At 44.5% G+C, this 22,144-nt stretch overlaps 1 protein-coding gene across 1 annotated transcript in view; it reads left to right on the top strand.

Annotated features, from left to right (window-relative positions):
- SNTG1 (syntrophin gamma 1) overlaps nt 1-22,144 on the top strand; it is a 411,039-nt gene that overhangs the window by 168,258 nt on the left and 220,637 nt on the right. Inside the window, exon 10 of the mRNA XM_006140355.1 lies at nt 11,358-11,487. Coding sequence (XP_006140417.1) covers nt 11,358-11,487 — 130 coding nt within the window. The remainder of the gene's footprint in view (nt 1-11,357; nt 11,488-22,144) is intronic.

Below are 22,144 nucleotides of genomic sequence, written 5' to 3'. Positions count from 1 at the left end.
TGAGGGACCTGAACTACTCAGCTGGCCATGTGGGATCCAGAGGCTTCAACCTCCATGCCACTGCAGGCCCCATCACACTACGTTTTGACCAGTAAGAAGAATATGTTTATCCTATTGTAATGACCCCGTTTCCAAAATAAATATTTGCTTTAATTTCACTGTTACAACATTACCATGCCAAAGGTTTTAGATTAAGAAGTGAAGTTCATGGGGACTGTGGCTAGTCTTCATCTCGTTACGCTTCGTTTTCTTCATGTGCGAAATGAGCATATATGTCATATATGATGTCAGTATATATAGTGTAATACCATGTTGTGTGTGCGTGTGTGTGTGTGTGTACACATATCTATTTAAATGTGATAAATGTAACATTTACCTCTGTACTCTCAGTGTTCAGTATACTTTATGGCTCAGAAGTACTTAATAAACATCTTTTCAAATTGAGTTTTATGTGTCAGGGCCAGCAGAGGGCGTAGTGGTTAAGGCACTGAACCCTAACATGGCCCACCACCATTTGAGTGCCAAACTTGGCAGCACAAATTCACGCTGTGTGCATGTGTGTGTGTGTGTGAGGGGGTGCCCAAAATCCCTAGAGGAGAATGGAGGAGAAGGGATTGCAGAGTGGCCGTCACCCCCACCCCCAGTGAGTGATTTTTTTTTACCTTCTGTCTCTCTGTCTCTCTCATGAGCATATGTGCCCTGAGGCAAAAATCTCTCTTTAAAAAAAATTAGCTTATGTGAAACAATTTCATTGCTTAGCATTTTTTTGGTAGGAATATCATCTACTGCATTTTTTTTAAAAGGTTTTCGCTATACGGCACATGTGCTTGCCAGAAAGACAGAGAGAGACATAGAGATAGAAAGTGAGAAATCACCCCCCAGGGAGGATGGCCACGCCACAATCCCTTCTCCTCCATTCTCCTCTCGGGATCTTGGGCACGCACGCACATGTGCCCAGCATGAGTTTAAGCCTCCGAGTCCAGGACTTGAACCATGGTCGACTACATGGGAGTCCAGTGACATAGCCATTACGCTAACTACTGGTCCCACTGCATGCTTTTTAAACGTTGCAAAAAGCAGTAGCAACGAAATAAATCCTACTGATTTGCACCTTTACTTTCACAAAATCTCAAATGGCGGCAGAGTGGCTAGTTTCCATTAGGAGTTACAGATGCTTTCTCTCCGTATGGCAGGGTGTTTAAGGTAGCGCAGTATTGGCAACCCATGGATGAAGCTTAGTATTTAACACTGGGTGAGGATGGTGTTTATGAGAACTGTGCTTTTTTCTTCTTCTTCTTTTAAGTGTATTTATCTATTTATTTCATGAGAGAGAGAGAGAGAGCAGCCCCAAAGGGGTCTTGATGCTGTGGCCCACCCTAGCCTCAGCAGCCCCGATCATGGCTTCAAGCGTGCCTGTGTACTCAGGGGTCTCCAGACTGGGGCCATGAATCTCCTGAGGTGAGTCAGCCTCACAGAGCTTTATTGCTGAATCACCATCAGCCTTGAGCTGTACTTTCAGTAATGAAAGAGCCTGAACAAGCGTGTCTCTGATGTTAGAGCCAGAGATGCAGCTGTGAGTCACAACCACTCAGTTTATCACAAACGCTCATTGAAGGGCAGGTCTTTTAGAAATTGGGGGAATCTGAGGAAGCAGAATCAGCGAGTGTGTGAAATAGAAAAGGAAAACCTGGGCAGAAAGAGTAGTGAATTATGGTACTATCACGGAAGTCATGACAAACATTTTTCAATTTATTTTTTATTTACGTTTAATCATTGTATATCTTTACAATGTACGCCATGGTGTTTACCAGTGCGAATATGGTGTATATGAGTCAAGGCAAACACATTACCTGTACATTATGGTATAACGCCACTTTCGTGTCTATGAAATGTTTCTTTGTTTCCGATTTCTTCCTCCCACCCTCTGTTGCCCACCCCCTCCTATACTCTCTCTAGTAGCTACAGTTGGCCTCCCTGATGCTGTACCTCTTTCATATACAGTTTCTGCTATAGGCTGCAGACATTTGGAATATATAAAGTAGAGACATGCAGTGCTTGTCTTTCATAGTCTGGCTTGCTTCACTTAGCACTACATCTTTCATATCCGTCCACTTTGTATCAAGTGTCGGCCTCTCGTTGTTTTTGATGACCGAGTAGTGTTCCATAGAGCACATGTGCCACATTTTTCCAATCCGCTCACCTCTTCCTGGACAATCAGGGTGATTCCATGTCCTGGCAGCTGTGACACTGCAATAAGCATGGGTGTGCAGGTGTTTTTCCAACTGAGTGTTTCCTCATCCTTTAGGGTAGATCCTAAGAGTGGGATCGCTGGGTCTCATAGTAGTTCTAGTTGTAGGTTTCTGAGGAAATGCCATACTGTTCTCCATAGTGGTTGTACCAATTTACATTCCCAACGACTGTGTAGGAAGCTTCCTTTTTCATGGCAGGCTCACTAGCACTTATCATTCTTTAATTTTGTTTTAGAGAGATTTTTGCTATAGGGTGCATGTGCTCACTGGAGAGACAGAGCTGCAGAGAAACAAAAAGTGAGAAATCACCCTTTAGAGGGGATGGCCACACCATAATCCCGTCTCCTTCTATTCTCCTCTTGGGTTTTGGGCACACATCCACACACTGGCATGCATTTCAAGCCTCCAGGACTAAAACTATGGTGGGCGATGTAGGAGTCCAGCAACATAACCATTATGGCAGCTACTGGTCCCCACTCTTTATTTTTTTTTTCAATGTTATCTCATTGTGATTTTGATTTACATTTTCCATATGAGGAGAGATGCTAGAGTTTTTTCATATACTCTTTATCCATTTGTGCGTCTTTCATGTACATTGTCTGTTCAGCTCATTTGCCCATCTTTGGATTGTATTGACTAATTTTGTGTGGGTAAGCTGCTCGTATTCCCTGTATATTCTAGTTATCAGTCCCTTATCTGAAGCATAGTTTGCAAATACATTTTTCCATAGTCTCCTCACACTAATTATTGTTTCTTTTGCCATGCAGGACCTTTATAGCCTGATGTAGTCCCACTTGTCTGTTTTGGGAATTATCACCTATGCTTTGGGTGTAATCCTTTTTAAGAGGTCTTTGCCTACTCTAGTGTCTCCAAGAGTTTTCCCTGTGCTTTTCAGTTTGAGGTTTTATGTTTAGATTGTTAAGTCACTTCGAGGGTTTTTTTTTTTTTATTAATGATGAAAGATAGGGGTCCAGGTTCATTTTATTTTGCAGTTTTCCCAGCACCATTTGCTGAAGAGATTCTCTTTTCCCCAATGGGTTGTCCTATGCTCTTTGTTGAAAGAAGTTGGCTGTATGTTTTAAGATTATTTCTGGCTTCTCAATTCTGTCCCATTGGTCTATCTGCCTGTTTTTGTGCCAATACACAGTGTTCTCCTTATCACAGCTTTGTAATATATTTTGAGGTCAGGAAGTGAGATGCCTCCTCCTTTATTCTTTTTGGCACAGTATTCCTTGGCAATGTTGGGCCACTCACGATTCCAGACAAATTTTGTGATTATTTTTCTCTAGTTCTTTGAGGACTCTCTCTGGTAATTTTTTGGAATTGCATTGAATTTATAGATTAGTTTTTGTAGGATTGACGATTCAATTATATTTATTCTTCCAATATAGGAACATGGGATGTCTTTCCACTTTTGTGCATCCTTTTTCAATGTCTTTGTTTAGTCTTCCAGTTTTCCTTATGGTTGTCTTCACTTCTTAGTTAGGTTTACTCCTAGGTATCTTCTGTTTGTGGCTATTATGGGCGTGATTTCTTTATTCAGTTCTACCTTAGTTTGCTCATTGTTGGCTTATACAAATGCCATAGATTTCTGTATGTTGATTTTGCGTCCTGCCACTTTACTGTATTCATTTATCACTTCCAGAAGTTTCAGAAGTTTTTCAAATTATTTTATGGATTCTTTTGGATTTTCTATGCATATAATCATGTCATCTGCAAAAATAGATAATTTCCCTTCTTTTCCTATTTGAATGCTTTTTATTTTAGTCTCTTCTTTTATTACATTGGCTAGGATTTCCAGCACTATCTTGAAAAGGAGTGGAGAAAGTGGGCAGCCTTGTCTTTTTCCAGTTTTTAGAGGAAAAACTTTCAGCTTTTTCCCATTCTGTATTATGTTAGCTCTGGTTTGTCATAGACGGCTTTTGTTGTGTTGAGGACTGTCTCTTCTATCCCAGTTCTGCTGAGGTGTCTTAACCATGAAGGGATGTTGTATTTTATCAAACACGTTTTCTGCATCAATTGATATAATTATATGTTTTTTTTTCCTTCTGTTAATGTGATGTGTTACATTGATTACTTTGAATATATTGAAGCTTCTTGCATCCCTGGAATAAAGCATACCTAGCCATGTGTGTAACCTTCCTTATGTGTGGTTGGGTACAATTTGCTAGTGTGTTGGTGAGAATTTTATCAGGGATATTGGTCTCTAGTTTTCTGGTTATGTCCTTGTCTATTTAGGGGTAAGGGTAGTAAGGGCTTCACAGAATGAATTCAGGAGGGTTCCCTTTTAAATCTTTCAAATTCGTTTAAAAGAGAAATACTGAAAAGACAGAAAATGAATATGTTGGGGTGACTTTGGGGAGGAAAACGGTAAGGGTGAACAGAATGAAAAAATGGTTTGTTGTTATAAGAATGTTGGCATTAAAGAAAGGGACATAATCTTAAAGGATTTGCCATTCATGAGGTATGACGAGGAAGAAAACGCAGGACATAAAATTCGAAGCATGCACAGTCCTGGTTTCTAACTGAGGGGAGGGCACCAGTAGCAAAGGTGCTTCTAATAGAAACAGTACCCTTGTTCCACCTGTGTGGCTCGTCCAGCAAATGTCGCATGTGCATTTATAAAACGGGAAAAGCATGTTAGGTGGTGCCCCTGTGTCCGAGCACTAGATATGCAAGATTCAGGAGGCAAAGCTACCTCTCAGAATAACAGACCTGCAGGACTCAGGAACCAAGGAAGGACGGGGCAACCATGGACGGGCTGTCACAGGAAACAGTATTGCCCGGCAAGGGCGGGGTAAAAACAAACCACTGTGTGGCCAGGAGAGTCAGCAGGACCTAACGCTGACTTCTGTGAGGGCAAAGGGGGCCAAGTAGGGAGGAAGAGCTCTGGTCCTGCTTCCCAGAGACCAACTGCATTGCTCCTCTGTGGACGATTTATTACTTCTGCCAGGGAATCTTGGCACATTAGGAAGAAAAGCCTATAAATTTAATTAAATCAGAGTTACTCAGGACTGGGAATTAGAAAGATAGGAATAGCTGGAGGTCAAAGTGACAGAGTGGAAAAAAACAGCATAATTTATATGGATGAACAGGAAGCCCAGCCGAGGGAGAAATGCAGATATATTCTGAACAGACTTGTGGACATGGATAATTGAAGGGGTGAAAAAGATGAGAAAGAATAAGTTAATTAGGTGGGGAGAGGAAGGAAGAGGTTACAGTTACAGAACAGATATGTCAGAATTCAAGTCTGACAGCAGACCCCGCTGTCTTGGGCAATGCCGAATCTCAAGCTAGCAAAAGCAGGGCATTGCTAAAGTAAAGTGGAGATGGAATTTCTTTTAAATGTCCTTTTAACATTTACTAATTTTCAGTATTTGCCATAGGGCACATACGCTCACTGGAAAGAGAGGCTGAGAGGGGGAAAGGTGATAACTCACCCCCCCCTCCAGAGGGAATGGCCAGGCTGCAGTCCCTTCTCCTCCATCCTCCTCTTGGGGTTTTGAGAATCCAGGCACATGCACTTGGTGTGAGTTTCGAGTCACCAGGTCTGACACTCAAACCACGGTCTGTCATGTGGGAGTCCAGTGCCTTGACCACCATGCCACCTGCTGGCCCTAGGAATTTCTTTTTAAATGACAAACACAGGTCCCCGAGCACGGTGCTCACACTAAGGAAAATGGGAAGCAGACATACGACCTTACCCCCAAGGAGCTTGTGGCCCCGTGACTAAGAACAGCAGGTGGCAAGTGCACGGGCAGGTTTAATACCACAGGGCACAAGTATGAGTGGACTTCACAAAGTGTGGGAGGAGAGAGAAATAAAGTAGAAGCCTATTCTGGTGCAAAGTACTTTTAAAATTCATGCATGTTTTTCCACAAGATGCAGTTTCCATGAGCTTTTGAAAACTTGCTGTATTTCGATGGAAGAGCTGGGAAGTCGGAGGCACTCATGTAGACGGGATCCATGCCAAATAACGGGCTAGAAAAACCAGCCTGGGATGGGGCATCTGAGCTAACTGCTTAAACGTGGAATCAGGTTTTGACAGAAATAATGAAACTAATACGTCAAACAGATTTTTAGCTTTTGAGAAGCTCAGTTCATAATCTTCAAAATACATCATGAGTAATATGGGAAAATATCGCTATTTTCATTTTGCAGATAGAGAAATTGCAGGCCAGGGAGTTACGTGTTGATCAATAACTCGCACTGACATCACTGACAGTCCACGGAGGAGCATAGGAGGGCGAGCAGATGAGGGTGTGCAGAGGGAGCTGCCAGCTGCGTCAAGTGCAGGACTTCTCAGGCGGTGATGGGTCGCCTGGCTGTGGGTCACCCCGCAGGTACAGGACTTCTCAGGCGGTGATGGGTCGCCTGGCTGTGGGTCACCCCGCAGGTACAGGACTTCTCAGGCGGTGATGGGTCGCCTGGCTGTGGGTCACCCCGCAGGTACAGGACTTCTCAGGCGGTGATGGGTCGCCTGGCTGTGGGTCACCCCGCAGGTACAGGACTTCTCAGGCGGTGATGGGTCGCCTGGCTGTGGGTCACCCCGCAGGTACAGGACTTCTCAGGCGGTGATGGGTCGCCTGGCTGTGGGTCACCCCGCAGGTACAGGACTTCTCAGGCGGTGATGGGTCGCCTGGCTGCGGGTCACCCCGCAGTGCAGGACTTGTTAGGCGGTGATGGGTCGCCTGGCTGCAGATTATGACACAGTTGGTAAATGTAAGAATTTAGGAAGACAGGTAATAGACATTTTGGAAAAACTGTTGATACACCTAAACTGCTGAGGTTCTGTGGCTCAACAGTAAGAGCCGAATAAGAAGTGAACCAGCAGCCAGGGCCAGCCCACCCAGACTTGCTGCAGTGCACTGAGCTCAGTGGGAAACGGTGAAATGCCAAGACCACTGGCCTTTTTATTTCTCCTTCTTCTTTAATGACCTCCTCACTCTCCTCCAGCTAATTGACAGCCATGTCACGGGCAAGCAGATGCCTTCTTTTCACTGCCATGGAGGTCAGCATGGCCTCCACCCTCCACAGGGCCACCCTCTTCAGACAGTCCCTGCCAGGTTCATCTTCCATATTAAGATGCCCTTCTCGCAATTCTTGGATTTCATGGGCACGTCCTCCCACCTTAACTGTCGCAGAGAGATGTTGCTGAAATATGAAGATGCTTCCCTTCTGATGCTGACAGTGTCTCCGTAGGCTCTCCCTGCCCTGCAGGATGAAGCGGGGAGGGCTGCAAATTTCTCACTGATGAGGCCTTGTTCCATCCCTGACCCTGGGACTTGCCACATCCCCAGGCAACATGCCAAACAACCGAGTTTCCATTGCTACACCCTTCTCCTCGTACTTCCCATATTAATTTTCTCAATTTATTATTTTTTTAGAGAGAGGTTTAAGCTGCAGGGTGCATGTCCTTGCCAAAGAGACAGAGAAACAGAAAGTGAGAAATCACTCCCAGGGCAGATGAACATGCTGCAATCCATTCTCCTCTCAGGATTTTGGGCATGCATCCACATGCGCCCAGCGTGAGTTTTAAGCCTCCGAGTCTAAGACTCGAACCATGGCTGACTATGTGGGAGTCCAATGATATAAGCATGACGCCATCTGACTTGTATTTACTGTAAAGCTTTGAGTAGTACCGATTCTACTCTCTCATAGTCCATTACAAAAGCAGGTCTTAGGTCACGTTCTTGCTACAGTAATTTAAAATCTCTTGAACAGAGGCCAGCAGATGACATAGTGGTTAGGTTGCTGGACTCCCATGTGGCAGACCATGGTTTGAGTCCCAGAACCAGCAGCTTGAAACTCAGTTCGGACACATGTGCATCCCCTACATCCCAAGAGGAGAATAGAGGAGGAGGGATAGCAAGGTGGCCATTCCGCTTGATGGGTTGATACCTCACTTTCTGACTCTCTGGAGAGTGTATGCACCCTATAGCAAAAATCTCTGAAAAGAAAAACAAAACAAAACAAAACAAAACAAAAACCCTTGAACAAAAAGTCTAATTTTTATGCCTACTCACACTTGTTAATTTCTCACGATCGTCAGCTACAACAGCCCCTCCCTAGTGCACCAAGACCATCCACCCATACATCTAGCCACAGTAGCCCTGCAGGTGAGGTCAGCAGCGTTCTCATTTGTTATGGTTTTGTCTGATTATCCTGAAAATCGCTACAAACACCGTTAAAGTAAATGTCCTATGATACTGAATTAATGCGTAGTAGAGTCTATTGACTGCGGAAAGCACACCATTACGTAAAATGGAACAGATTGACTGGTTCATCTCAAGGCAAAGAATTCTATTTTCCTTCTTTCTTTTTTTTTTGAAGAGGCTTTTATTATAGGACACATGCACCCACCAGAAAGACAGAGAGAGACAGAAAGGGAGAAATCACCCCCCAGGGGGCTGGCTACACTGCAATCCCTTCTCCTCCATTCTCCTCTTGGGATCTTGGGCATGCATCCAGCGTGAGTTTAAGCCCCTGGGTCCAGGATTCAAACCACGGTTGACTACATGGGAGTCCAGCGACATAGCCATTGTGCCAACTCCTGGTCCCAAGAATTATATTTTCTAAAAGCTACACATAAAACAAAAGCACAGAGATTTCTCCTGAGCACTCAGTGAAGCAACAAGCTCATGGAGACATTCTTACTGTACAGTGAAATATGGCAATCAAGACCGTTGGTTCATAAATTTTTCAGAATAAATTATTCATAGAGCTTAGTGATACATGAAGTATTCGAATTCCACCATTTACTCAGTAAATATTTGTTAAGTCTGTAAAGTGTAGTATTCTCATTTTTCATAGGGAAAATTGAGGCACAACTAAGTGGATTCATTTACTAAAACTCTCATTTATTTACTGATAGAGTTAGAAATATAACCCAGACAACTATAATCCTTATGGTCAGCTTACTTGATAACACATTTTATGTAATCCAATAATCTGTTCCGTTACTTCACTTGTATTTATGAAAGTGTGTTCATCAATAATGAAAAGTTGGAACAGAATGTAGAAGTGATATGTATTAACATACGTACCTAGGTTTGTGAAAGTTTAGTGCTTCTAAATTATTCTATGCTGGGACTATAGAACACATATATATATGATTACATAGATTGCAAGGTTTGTGGTGGTTGTTATTTGAGTTTCTTTAGGTTTTGGCTGTAGGGTACATGCGCTCCACAGAAAGACAAAGAGGGAGACAGAGAGAGGGACAGTGAACGGTCACCCCAGAGATGGGATGGCCATGCTGCACTCCATTCTCTACTCTCCTGAGATCTGGGCCACACGCGCACATGTGCCCAAAGTGAGTCTCAAGCTGCCAGGTCCGGGACTCAAACTGTGGCTGGCCATTTGGGATTCCAGCGCCTAAACTACGACACCCGTAGATTGCAGACTTGATCTGAGTGTATTGACTTCAATCAGCTAAAACTATCTTAGCTGCCATGATTCATTTAAAGCAGAGATGACAAATATGTTTGAGACATGCTTTAATTTATGGTACATGAACCAATGGTTATAATAATCAGAGAGTAGAAGAAATGCATCTTGCTAAATTCAAATTAGTTCTCATTTTCTATGGATGGTTGAGCTTGTGCCTGGGTTTTTTAAATGTCTCACTTGCTGTTGAACATCAGAATTAAAGATAAGGATGGCATGTGAAGTTATAATATTCTTTTCATGCTGTGTATATTTTTTCTTTTTGCAAATTAAAAAGAAACGTATTTCAAGAAAACAGACAATGGTTGTACTTGCTGAAACCTTTTCATGTATTTTAAGAAAAAAATGTATCTGAACACTTTGTTTTTGAAAAAAAGTGCTGAGTTAAGTGTCTGAGCATCTACTTTCTAAAAATACTATATAATAGTAGAGATGCAGAGTGCCACGGAGCCCAAGGCTGAATAGAGGAGTGTAGAGGGAGGGGGGTGACAGCAGCCTCAAGGTGCATCCAGGCCAGACATAGGCTCTGTGGGTCTTCTTTTGTTTGCTGAAGCAAAATCATACCCAATGCCCAGAAATACCCAGGTACAAAGCTCAGAAATGCCAGGAAAAGTGTTCATTGGGAGATAATACACAAGTTTGTACACTTCACATTGTATTTTAAATACCAAACTGCAGAAGTTTTCAATTGCTTCATAATTGGCTGGAATGTAAATAGTTCGCATTGTCTAAAAATGCATTATGTGTACACCAAAGTAATTCCTGAGCATGAGGCTTTTGGCTAGCTTCCATTCACTTTGGGATTTTATCTATTCCTGTCCGCTAAGCTTATATCTAAACACTGTGAGGACCTGATGCAGAAACAAAATATAAATCATCGAAGCTGCAGGGAGCAACTTTCAATTCTATTGCACTTTTGTGAACAGTTTAGGATGGCACCATTTAATTTTCTCTAACAGAAAAAGAAATCAATAAAAGACCATAGGGATAGTTAGACTGATCACTGCAATTTAAGAAAAAGTTTGTTGTTACGACATTCACAGCATTCACCTAAATTAAGAACATGACCACGTAGGCCTGGGGAGTAGACGGGAACCTCTGGTCCCAATCCGCCTTTGAGAAGAGGCAGACACTGAGTTGTGGATGGATGACAGCTGACAAAGTGCCACAGCCCCTGAGGGTCACATAGTTATTTTACATGCTGTTGACTATTAATTTTTTAGAGAAAAAAATAACGGTGTCATTAACTTATCTGTGTTTACGATATTTCCATGGCAAAGTGCACTGACAGATGCCCCAAGCAGACGACAGTAGCCGACATAATAAATAAACTATGTATAGTATTCGAGCAAACTGGGAAAGCGTGCTTCTGAAACTTCTTAAATTCTGTTCCATTTCATTAGTGTATGTTTTACATTTCAAAGATTCTCCATATTTACCGGAATTTCTAGATGATTTCTATGAATTTGAAATGATATGTTATCCGGCTGTATTGCTAATGTTCCATTTAGAAATAGAGATACTTATAAAGGTAAGTAACTAAGTCGGAATTGGAAGGGTGATGTTTATTTTGCTGGGAGGCAGAGCTTTTCAACAGATACTGTTATGCACCGCAAATAGCTGAATGGCTCATGTTCGATTCGTTCTGTCTTCCTGCAGGCAGAATGCCTTTCAAGTCGTGGCTGTGGACGGGGTCTGCAGTGGGGTCATTCAGTGCCTCTCGGCTGAAGACTGTATAGACTGGCTGCAAGCAATAGCAACTAATATCTCCAACCTCACAAAGCACAACGTGAGTAGTGACTCAAGGAATACTGGCCATAAGGTTTCTCAGCCTTTGTTAAATTCTTCAGCTTAAGTGTAATTTTGCATCATTTGCTGGCGGTTCTAAGAATGAGCCACTTCACTCCATCCTGACAATTCTTCTGGAACACTCTTGAGAGAAAATCTTCCTGCTCCAAGAATTACAGCCCAGTTTATCAGTTCCAGACTACTCTCACATGTAGTTAGAGACATTCGCAAACGTCGTGTCTGCACTAGTTAGTAAGTGAAAGTAGGTGGTTAGCACATAAACGCTAAATGTATTTAAAAGTATTTTGGACTAATAAAACACTGAATTTCAAGGCACCGTTACTGATTTACTCTCAGTGATCTCATACATTTTTCTAGGAATGTCTGAAGGAGTTGGAAGCAGGGCAGAGTCTGTTAAAAGACCGGAGATCTTATATGACACTCCACAGAGAACAGCCAGAGTTGTGACAAGATTTCATTGTGGGATGCAGAGTCAGAGAGCAGAGGCAGGCCTACGTTATTAGGGATGGCTTCCCAGCCTTTGTGTTGCTTTCCCCATTCTGTGTCGGTCTGTTGTCGCTGTTTTCTCATGATCATGTCTTGGTAATGAGCTAACCAGCCCCTCCTGCCTGTTACCTGTAGGAGAAGCGTAGGCCAACAAAGCACGTAAAGCCATCAGCCTCACTTCTGTCATTTCAAAGTAGGAATCATTAAGGATTATTCTATTTTAGAAAAAAAAAAAAATTCAATCTCATCTATGGCTTTGTCTTCATTCTCTCCTGTCCACAACCATTCCACACTGTGTTGGAACATTTCAAAAGTTGTAAGGGAAATTCAGAAGAATAACATATAATGGTCAAGAAGAAATATGCAACTCTCTCACCAACGCATGAACATGCAAACGTTCCTCCTCAAAGGAGTCCCCATTTGCACAGATTTTGCTTTGAAATCTGAGAAAGGATTGTGGAAAATTGGACTTTCTTAAATGCAGAAGGACCACCTGCCATTAATGACAACTGTCTCGTCCCCAGCTTCTGGTTATTTCAAACAACCGCTGTATTGGCCTAGTGACTGGCACTGGGCCGCTCTGGGCGAGGAACCGATAGCTGTGGGGTGACACGCATAGGGGGTTTTACCAGGCAATGCCCTGACATTCCAAAGGGCTCTTATTGCAGGTCACCCTCCAGGCATGGTGTCACCCTGCTGGCCTTTCTTCTTCCAGTTGCAGACAGGAAGCATTTAGTTCTCGACAGTTCTGTGGGTTGGCTGGCTATCTCAGTGGGCAGGCTGGGCAGGGGCCTCGTCTCTGGGTGGGAGGAGCCCCATGTCAGCTGGCTGATGAGGATATGAGGATGAGTCTCATCTACCTGGGCTTGAACATGGTGCCTGAGTTCCAGAAACGCCATGATCAGGAACTGGGGGTAGGGGTGGGGTCCTGAGCACCCTGGGCCTTTACACTGGGTCCAGTCAATGCCATAGCAACATCTCCTGTTCCCCTAAGACAGTTTTGAACTTCCAGGCACAACAAACTCATTTCTGAATTCCAGTTGTACACTTAGAAACTGAGTATGAAAGATTCTCTGTGGGGGAATGAAAGCAGTGCTTTTCAGTTCCTGCATCCACTGCGTTGGCAGTCCCCTCCCCGTAGGCTGGGCATGGCCTTGTGGTTTGCTCTGGCAAATCATGGGAGAATGTCGATGAGGATGCCAGTAAGACATGCCAAGTTCCCGTGCATGGGGTCCTCACTCTGCCTTGACTGGGTTGTTTGGATGTGTGAAACTGTGCCTCACTGTGGTGTGAATAAAGGCAGAGAACCTGTTTGTGGTGCACCAAGCCTTCCCCAGGGGCATCGCCCAATGGGGAGGGTGAGCTGGGCTTGTCGGACTTGGTCAGAGGGCTTCCTCCACAGCCCAGTCTGTGCTAATCTAATGGTGTCACCAGGTATCAGTTTGGAGGAAAGGCTGCAGAAAACAATAGGTTTCAGACTGGCAAAACAGAACAAACAAACAACAAAATCCCTGCAAAGTCTGCCCCTCTCCCTTCCTTATGTACACAGCTATTTCTAGAATTAAAGACCAGGGAAAATATCTTGTGAGAGTATTGACTTTCCATTTTATGACTGCAGTGATTAGAATGCCTTAAAAATGAGCCATGGTCCTACATTTGGGAAGAAGAATGTGTTTTAAAAAAGGACAAGACATTCAATTTTAAATACAAAGTCCATTCCTTTGTTTAGATCCAAATTCGCAGTGACCTAAAATCCTAGGAATACTCTAGTGAAAACTGGACTCTTCTGGAATGTGAGTTCCATTAGAATGCCGCAGTCCAACTGACAAGCCTTTGAAAAGTCAATGCTTCAGTTAAAAAAAAAGAAAAAGAAAAAGGAAAGGAAAGGAAGCTGCAAATCTCTACCCTCTGTAACCTGAGGAAGGGCTTGTTTCCGTTCTCCTAAGTCCCAGGGTGAACTTGGGGACGCGGGCTGTGCGAGGCTGTGCACCTGCGGGGAGAGCCCGGTGTCCAGCATGGTGATCGGCTGGGCTCAATCAGCTATCTGTGCTCTGGCCTCGCAGGGATTACCTTCTCATCATATGTCCTTTTGCTCTTGTAATCAGTTCTCACGCCGAAGTACTAATGATTACAAAGTACTCTGGCATGTAAAGTACTACGTAAACGTTGAGAAATTATTAAGCATAGCAATAAAAATGTGAAAGTCACATTGACTTCAGAGAAACAATGACTACATTAACACAATTGATATGGTTGACTGTGTGAAGAAAGAAATCCGGCCAACTGAAAGTCGCTAGGAAAGACGATTTAGGACAGCCAACTGTTAATTCTAGTTCTCTCTCTCTCTCTCTTAAGAATTATTGTTGTAATATTTAATTTGACCAGAGAGAAACAGAGACACAGAGAAAGGGAGAATGAGAAAGAAAGTCTCCAGATCCAGGACTCGAAGCACAGTCAGCCAAGTGGGCGTCGAGCACCTCCACCACCACTTTACCTGCCAGCCCAGTTCCTTCAATGTTTTGGTCTAAAAAGTTACTAGTAGTAATATCTTACAGAGAGATGTTGACTCAGTAGTTGTTTCTGTTTTTCTTGTTTATAAATTTGGGACCAACAGATAGCGTAATGGTTACATGGCTGGACTCCCAAGTAGCCTACTGAGATTTGAGTCTTGGAGCTGGCAGCTTAAACTAACGCCGAGCGCGTGTGTGTGCCCAAAAGTCCCAAAAGGAGAATGAAGGGGAAGAGTGGCCATTTCCCCCGGGGATGATTTCTTGTTTTCTGTCTCTTTGTCTCTGTCTCTCCAGCAAGCACATGTGCCCTGTAGCAAAATTCCCCCTAAAACAGACAAACAAACAAACAAACAATTAAAATAAAAGTTTTCAGAGAACATGTGTGTTCTCCAGAGAGATGGGGAGAGAAAAAAGAAAGCACGCCCCCCCTGTGCCGTGGTCATGCCACACATCTTCTCCTCCATCCTGTTAGAATTATGGGTACTAAACCTCACACACCCTATGTGTTTGTCAAACTCCTGGGCCCAGAATCTGACCCCTGCGATCGGCCGTGTGGGATCCCCCCCTTACGGTCTTTTACTTTGTGAGTTAGTATTACAAGAGTGTGTAGGCTTGTATAGCTCTGACTTGAGTCATTCATCTCTGCTAATAGGTGAAAAGAAGGAAAATACTGAAATAAATATTTAGGAAAATGACACTCAAGATAGTATCGAGCATAAAATTAAACATAAAAATAAAATGGAAGTGCATATCAAATTATATGTTTTTAAAAGCCATGCTATTGAAATAATATACAACATATTTATAAATATAATGATTACAAGAAAAAACAAAAATATTCAAACCACACATTACAAAAACTTTATTTATTTATTTATTATTTTGATTTTTTAAAAAAAAATTGCTATAGATCACATGTACTCACCAGAAACAGAGAGAGAGAGACACAAAGAAAGAGAAAGTGAGAAAGTGATCCCCAGGGATGGAGATGGCCACTCTGCAATGCTTTCTCCTCTCCTCTGCTCCCAAATGTTAGGCAAACACACACGTGAGCCTGGTGTGTTTTTCCAGCCTCCAGGTTTGGGACTCAGACCCAAACAGTGCAGCCAGCCAGGTGGGTGTAGCTGACTTCACCACCACACCCCTGCTGGCCCAGAAAACGTCTTTGTGCTGAATTTTAGCCAGTTAGATATCGGGTCGTTGGAAGTCATGAGCATTTTTGCATAGAAGAACATAGGAAAACGCATCATGACTTTTCTGAAAACCCAATAGTAAAGGAGAAAGATAAAGGAAAGCAAAACAAAATAACCTGTGCTGAAGTCATCGGGACAATGAGCTCACCGTTTATAATTTTGGGAAAAGTGTGTTTTATATTCATTTTTGGAGAAATTCCATGTAGCCATAGTTGCTCTCTGAAAAATCTCTTCTTGCAGAAGGTCATTGAACAGAATAGTGCAACTACTTGAATAAACACCAAGAACTTAAAATTGTATTTTATCTTTATTTAGGGAAGCACCAAAATATTGCCAATGCACTTAGCACATGGGATTCAGAGAAAGAGGGTGCGATAAGGACTTGTCTTAAAGCTGTGCTTGCTCATTTGACCTTTAGCATGTGTTCACACATCGGAAAGCGAGGACTTGCAGGAGCTCTGGGCTTCGTGTGGTGTTGTGGGGTGGGGTCCAGCTTCTATTGGGCATTTGTCATTATTCTAGCAAGGTGTGGAAGACTTGAATAGATTCGGAAAGGTAAAGTTCATAAAAGGTAGAATCAGTGGTTACGTTAAGTCTCTTTTTTTTTTTTAGACAGTTTTTTTTTTTTTTTTTTCCTACTAACATGTGTTTGCTGGAGAGAGGAAAACCCCCCCCCCCCCAAGGGGGGATGGCCACACCTGCAATCCCTTTTCCTCCATTCTCCTCTTGGGATCTTGGGCACACACGCATTTGTGCCCGGCATGAGTTTTAAGCTGCTGGGTCCAGGAGTAGAATTGCGGTCAACTACGTGGGAGTCCAGCAACATAACCATTATGCCATCTGCTGCTTCCCAAGTTTACATTTTTTAAACTTAATTTTCTCTTTCACCAGGTATATGACCAAGTATCAGTATAGAGTTACTAGTTTCGATGTTCATGATCATCCCATATTAGATCATTGAAGACTTTAACATATGTTAATGTTGCAGTATGTAACTGGGGACTCTTGGGAGGGAGTAAACGGATTTCCATGGACCAGGAATGGGATGACTCTGGATTTCAGAGGCAGGGTGACGAGCTGGTCCGGGTGATGCTCATTCAGGGATCTGCACCCTCGTGGGGTTCTGGCCCTTGTGGGGGCTGCACAGTGGACACCAAAAGTGCTTCCTTGGTCAAGACCTCAGATGACCACAGGCTAAGTCGACCTTTGATGATCAGAAATCCAGAGGAAGAGGAACCAGTAAGCCACAGTTGGTCCCTGGCCCACACAGACTGAGATGATAAAGGTTTCGTTAAGTCACTAATGTGGAGTGCCGTGTTACATGGCAGGAGGATCTTACTAGCTTCCTAAAGCCGCTGTGGCACATTGCCACGCACTTGGTTGTTCAAAACTACAGAAGTTCATGTTTTCATGATTCTGAAGCCCAAATGCCTAAAATCAAGATGGCAGTGAGCCACGCTCCCTCTGGCTACTCCAGTGGTCAGACTTCTTGCCTCTCCCCACTCTGGTGGCCGTGGGCATTCTTCAGCTCATGGCCATCTCCCTAATCTGTGTTCTCAGTGTGTCCTGACTGGCTGCCATGAGGACACTTGTCACAGGTTTCAGGGTCCGCTTAGACAACCCAGGATGATCTCGCTCAAGAAGTGAAGTACGTTTGCAAGGACATTTTTTTTTTTTTCAGAAAGGTACACACATGGGTTCCAGGAATGGGGTGGGGATGTCTTTGGGGAGGGTATTTTCTGGCAGGCTATGAGTGCCAATATGGCGAACGCGCAGCCCGGGCAGAGTCAAACCTGAGGTTCTGCCATGTTCCACGTGGGGCCCCCAGTCAGTTCAGTTCTCAAGGCTGTAAGACACCCTCTGGGTGTGTCCCACACCTGCATTGTTTGGGGTGAGTGTAAAAGTTCTCTCAGTTCACTCGTGGAATGAGGATACCTGCTCCCCCTCCCCACTTGAGGAGGCCTCCCATTCTCTGGGTCCCATTTGGCCTTTTATCTAGAGACCCATGGCTGCTGTTGGAGCCCAGCCTCCTGCGTGGCGGTGCATGCACCTTATGACAGCTGGATGAGCCCTCCTGCAGGGCAAAGCAGCACGAAGAAGGGAGAGAGGGTTTCAGGGACCCTCTGTGACAGGGACCCCTTTGCTAATCCACACACAGACGGGAGAGCCCGCTCGCTGGTGACTGTTGGTGTGGCCCCTGCCTCTGTGGCTGACGTCATATGACAAACTGGTTTTGGAGTCCAGCCAGGGGCTAGAACAGGGAAATGCACAAGGATTTCCTCCAGGACATGTGGCCCACCCGGGCCTTCTTCCCTGGACTTGACACTGAGCAGAAAATCAGCCTTTTCTGGTGTTTATTGTCCATGACCAAATTTGGTTTGGCCTCAAGTCCTTGCTGGAAGATAGGCAGGAGCAAATAAATAGAGAAACAAAGTGAAACATAAACAGAAGCAGGAAACTCACGGTCACCGAATTTGTCATTATTCAATTTTCCCTTCTTTCCCCAGAGTTCTTGCTGTTAGGTATTTTAAAAACTGTCAAAATTCATTGTCTTGTGTATTTTTATCTGCATCATTAGTTAGTTGGGCTCAGTCAGAGAGGTGAGCTGCAGTGGGTTTGTTCTTTCTTGGCTAAAACCAGAAGCAATAGCTACTTTTTCTTTTCTTTTTTTTGGAGAGGTTTTTGCTATAGGGTGTGTGCACTCGCCAGAAAGACAGGAAGAGACAGAGAGATAGAAAGTGAGAAATCGCCCCCCGGGGGGGGGTGGCCACACCACAATCCCTTCTCCTTCATTCTCCTCTCGGGATCTTGGGCATGCATGCATGCACACGTGCCCCGAGTGAGTTTAAGCCACCGGGTCCAGGACTCGAACTTCTGTCGGCTACATGGGAGTCCAGCGACATAGCCATTACGTTAACTGCTGGTCCAGCAATAGCTACTTTTAATGAGAAACAGAACTATGCACCAACAGGCAGTGAAAGGACTCAGGGCCCCAGCTGGGGAAAGCTGCCCTCTAAGCTTTCTATGCCTGGGAGATACTTCTTAAAAATCCAGGTGAAAACAAGTCATTGGGAACATATTGAAAACAGCAGCTACACTCACGGACCTTTTCTAATGAAAATATTCAAGGATGGTTTTCTCAGGCAAAGAAAAATAATGCCAGGTGCAGGCTTGGAAACGTGGGAAGGAATGAACAGCAAGGGGAAAAATAAGCTCGTGGGTGAGTCCAGGTGAACATGGTCTGTATAGACAGTGATAACATCTACTGGGGTCCAGATAAGTTAGCAGAATTAAAATCCATCAAAAACAGTACCGTAAATATCCAGAGAAGGTCAATTTAGCTAATATTGAGCTTCGGTACTTGAAAGTGGAGGGTTTATTTAGTAGAAGCCGTAACCCAATGGTCAGTGTGTGTAACTTCCAAATGAACAAATGAGTAAGTGGAAAATGTATGCTGAGATAAACAGATGCAAACATAAAGAGGCCCGACCGTGGTGTACACGTTCTAGGGCACCTCTGCGGAAGGATGGGACCTGAAAGGTTTGATCCTGGACCAACCTAAACAGACCAGGCACAGCGGCGTGTGCCTGAGGCCCTGGTTAACTGGAAGACTGGAGCAGAGAAATAAATTAAAAAATCAGAGAGAGAAAGAAAATGCAAAATCAAGCAGGTCCGACAAGTAGGAGAAATGCAGACACATGGCGGTTTTTACCCAGCACACTATGGGATCAGTCATTTAAGTGGGTCACACCGTCTGGCTGACATAAACATCGTCACTCTGGACAACACCCAGACGTTTCTTACCAGAGAAGGTCTCAGATGAAAATCTTGCAAGGTTGAAATGAAAATTTTCAAAACATATAGTGCACATAGTCATAAGGAGAGAGATTTGGAGCTCTGTTAATATCAGCAAATGTGTCACTGAAAGTAGAGTTGGTTACTTCACAGCAGGAAGTGTAAACCACTGTGGAGTCACGGGTCTTCAAGTCCCCTGTCGGTGTCTGCCCCAGGGCTTGGGTCTGGCTGAATCATGATCGGGGGCTGTTGGTGAGGAAGAGAAAGAGGACGAGAAAGAGAAAGCCCTCCATCTTGCCAGGACCGGGGAATTGGAAAGAATGAGACAAAGGGAGAGAGTGGAAACGGACACAGGCAGCCTGAGCCTAAGTTGCCCAAGCAACTTGTGCCCCCAGATGAACTGGACGTCTTTATTTATAGTACAAGGAGACATTACACATGTATGTTTCATGACACTTCATGGATTAGTTGCCAGGTAACATACAATGAGAAGCAGTTAACAAATCTATAAGGGCTTAGTCATACCCAGGGCCAGGTGTATCCCTTGGTGGTAATCCCATCAAGAGAAAGTCTCATCTTCTTTTCTAATGCAGAGAACTAGCTGTTAGGTGTGGGGAAGGAGCTAAAGAACTTCTCCATAAGGAGTGCACCACCACACCCAGAGAAGTCTAAAGAACCTTTTAGATGCAGAGAAGGGATTGGACTTTACTAATTGGGGTCAAGATGTTTCTTGAAGTCCATCAGATGTGTCTGTTGGAACGCCCCTAGCAATGTCCACCCTTGCTCTGTCTGCTGCCAAGGTCAGGGAAAGACAAGTTACAATGTTCTGCCAAACCCCAAAAGAGCAGGTGGTATTTGCTCAGCGCATATCCCCACACCTCGGACTCTCTCTCTTAAACGTGTCCCCACAGTCTCCTAACGTGCGGGACAGAAAGAGCAGACCAGAGAGAAAGGACACGAGCGACCCCAGAGCTGGCAGCACGCAGTGGCGAAGGCCTGACAGCGAGCAAACGGACGGAGGAATGAGAGGCCGTGGGTCTAAAGAGGAAAATGAGACCTCTGCACACCGTTCACTGTACCCCGCGGAGTTCGCCTCCCATCTTCCAAATACGCAAGCCCGCGTTTCCCACCGAAGTATTTTATTTCAGTGGTGGGCGAGTCTGCGATGTCCCCCAGCGTAAGCTAGAAAGTAGAACTCATTGTAATTTATCTTTCTTCTATAACCTTCAACTTTCCTCATTGGTGTTCCTTAGACCCAAAATGGTCCTGCTCAGATCCTATTCAATAACCATGGGAGCAGCAGATGGTGTAATGGTTATGTTGCTGGACTCCCACATAGTTGATGTGGTTCAAGTCCCAGACCCAGTGGCTTAAAACTCATGCCAGACATGTATGCATGCATGTCCACAATCCTGAGAGGAGAATAGAGGAGAAGGGATGGTGGAATGGCCAGCCCACCTGGTGTGGGGGGTGATTTGTTGCTTTCTGTCTCTCTCTTTTTGGCAAGCACACATGCCCTATAGAAAAAAATCTCTCTTAAAAAGAATAAAGATTCTCTGCAGTATCTATTCCACGTGTATCCTTTAGTGCTGCCTAACCCACAACAGACGATAACTGTGAATGCATTTCGAACACACTCACGTTGTGGGCCCAGCTGTGAAGGCACACACAGGGTGCCGCTCTTGCCTGCTGGAATTTTTCTGATGGTGAGGCACGGGTCGATCTGAGACTCATGGGGTATGTCCAGGACAGAGCCTGTTTCTCTTTCTCTCTATCTCTTTCTCAAAATAGAACAATAAATGAACTTTAAACAAAAGAAATTCCTAAAAACTCCTGCTTTCTAAGTTTCCAAACGTAAGTGGAAAGCAGTCCGGATGTGTTACCCAGTGATTCAGCCCTGGCATTTAAACCTGGTCTTTCTTTTTCCCTACCAGGTTGTCCGTGTGCATCTGAGGAGGTGGAACACGGGCTCCCACAGATGTCTGTGTCCTCGTCGTGGGGTCTGTGAACATGCTGTCCCATAGCGAAGGGGAACTGAGGTCGCAGATGTAATTAACATGCTGACCTCGACATAGGAAGGTCAGCTGGGAACACTCACGTGGCTCCAGTGAAACGACTTGTGTCTAAAAGTGGAAGAAGAATGGCCAGCAGATGGCAAAGTGGTTACGGCACTGGACTTCCACACAGCTGACTGCAGTTCAGGTCCTAGACCCGGTCTGTTTCGGGCTCTGAAGGTGCCATTAGATTAGTTGACCTGCGTAAGTTAGGGAACAGCCGACAGTCACGACGCCTTAGTCCAAGGGTGGGTCGTCCTGTAGTAATATCACTCGAACCCCTAGATTCCTTGTAAGTAACTAACGTCACAAGAAAAACTCTCCTAGTGGTGGAGGTCAGGCTGACCAATGAGGGCCGCGGTTAGAGCTAGAAACAACGTCTGCTCTTCCCTGTGCCTAGCTGAGGTTCTGCTTTCCAATGCCACCGAACACAGGGAGAAACGGCACAGGGTGCCACAAAGGCCTGCCCGTGCTGGAAGCAGACGTGTGAGTGGTGGAATCGTCAGGGTCATGACGGGAGGAGGCACGGAAGCCACAGAGTCCCTGTGAAGATGAGAGGTTGGAAGAGCCGCCTGAATCCGACTAAGGACAGCGGAGCG

This window comes from Tupaia chinensis, unplaced genomic scaffold, assembly GCF_000334495.1.
Source record: "Tupaia chinensis unplaced genomic scaffold, TupChi_1.0 Scaffold000031_1, whole genome shotgun sequence".
Classification (NCBI taxonomy): Eukaryota; Metazoa; Chordata; class Mammalia; order Scandentia; family Tupaiidae; genus Tupaia; species Tupaia belangeri.
The sequence above is the reverse complement of the archived record's forward strand: the minus strand, read 5'-3'. Positions and strand labels throughout refer to the sequence as shown.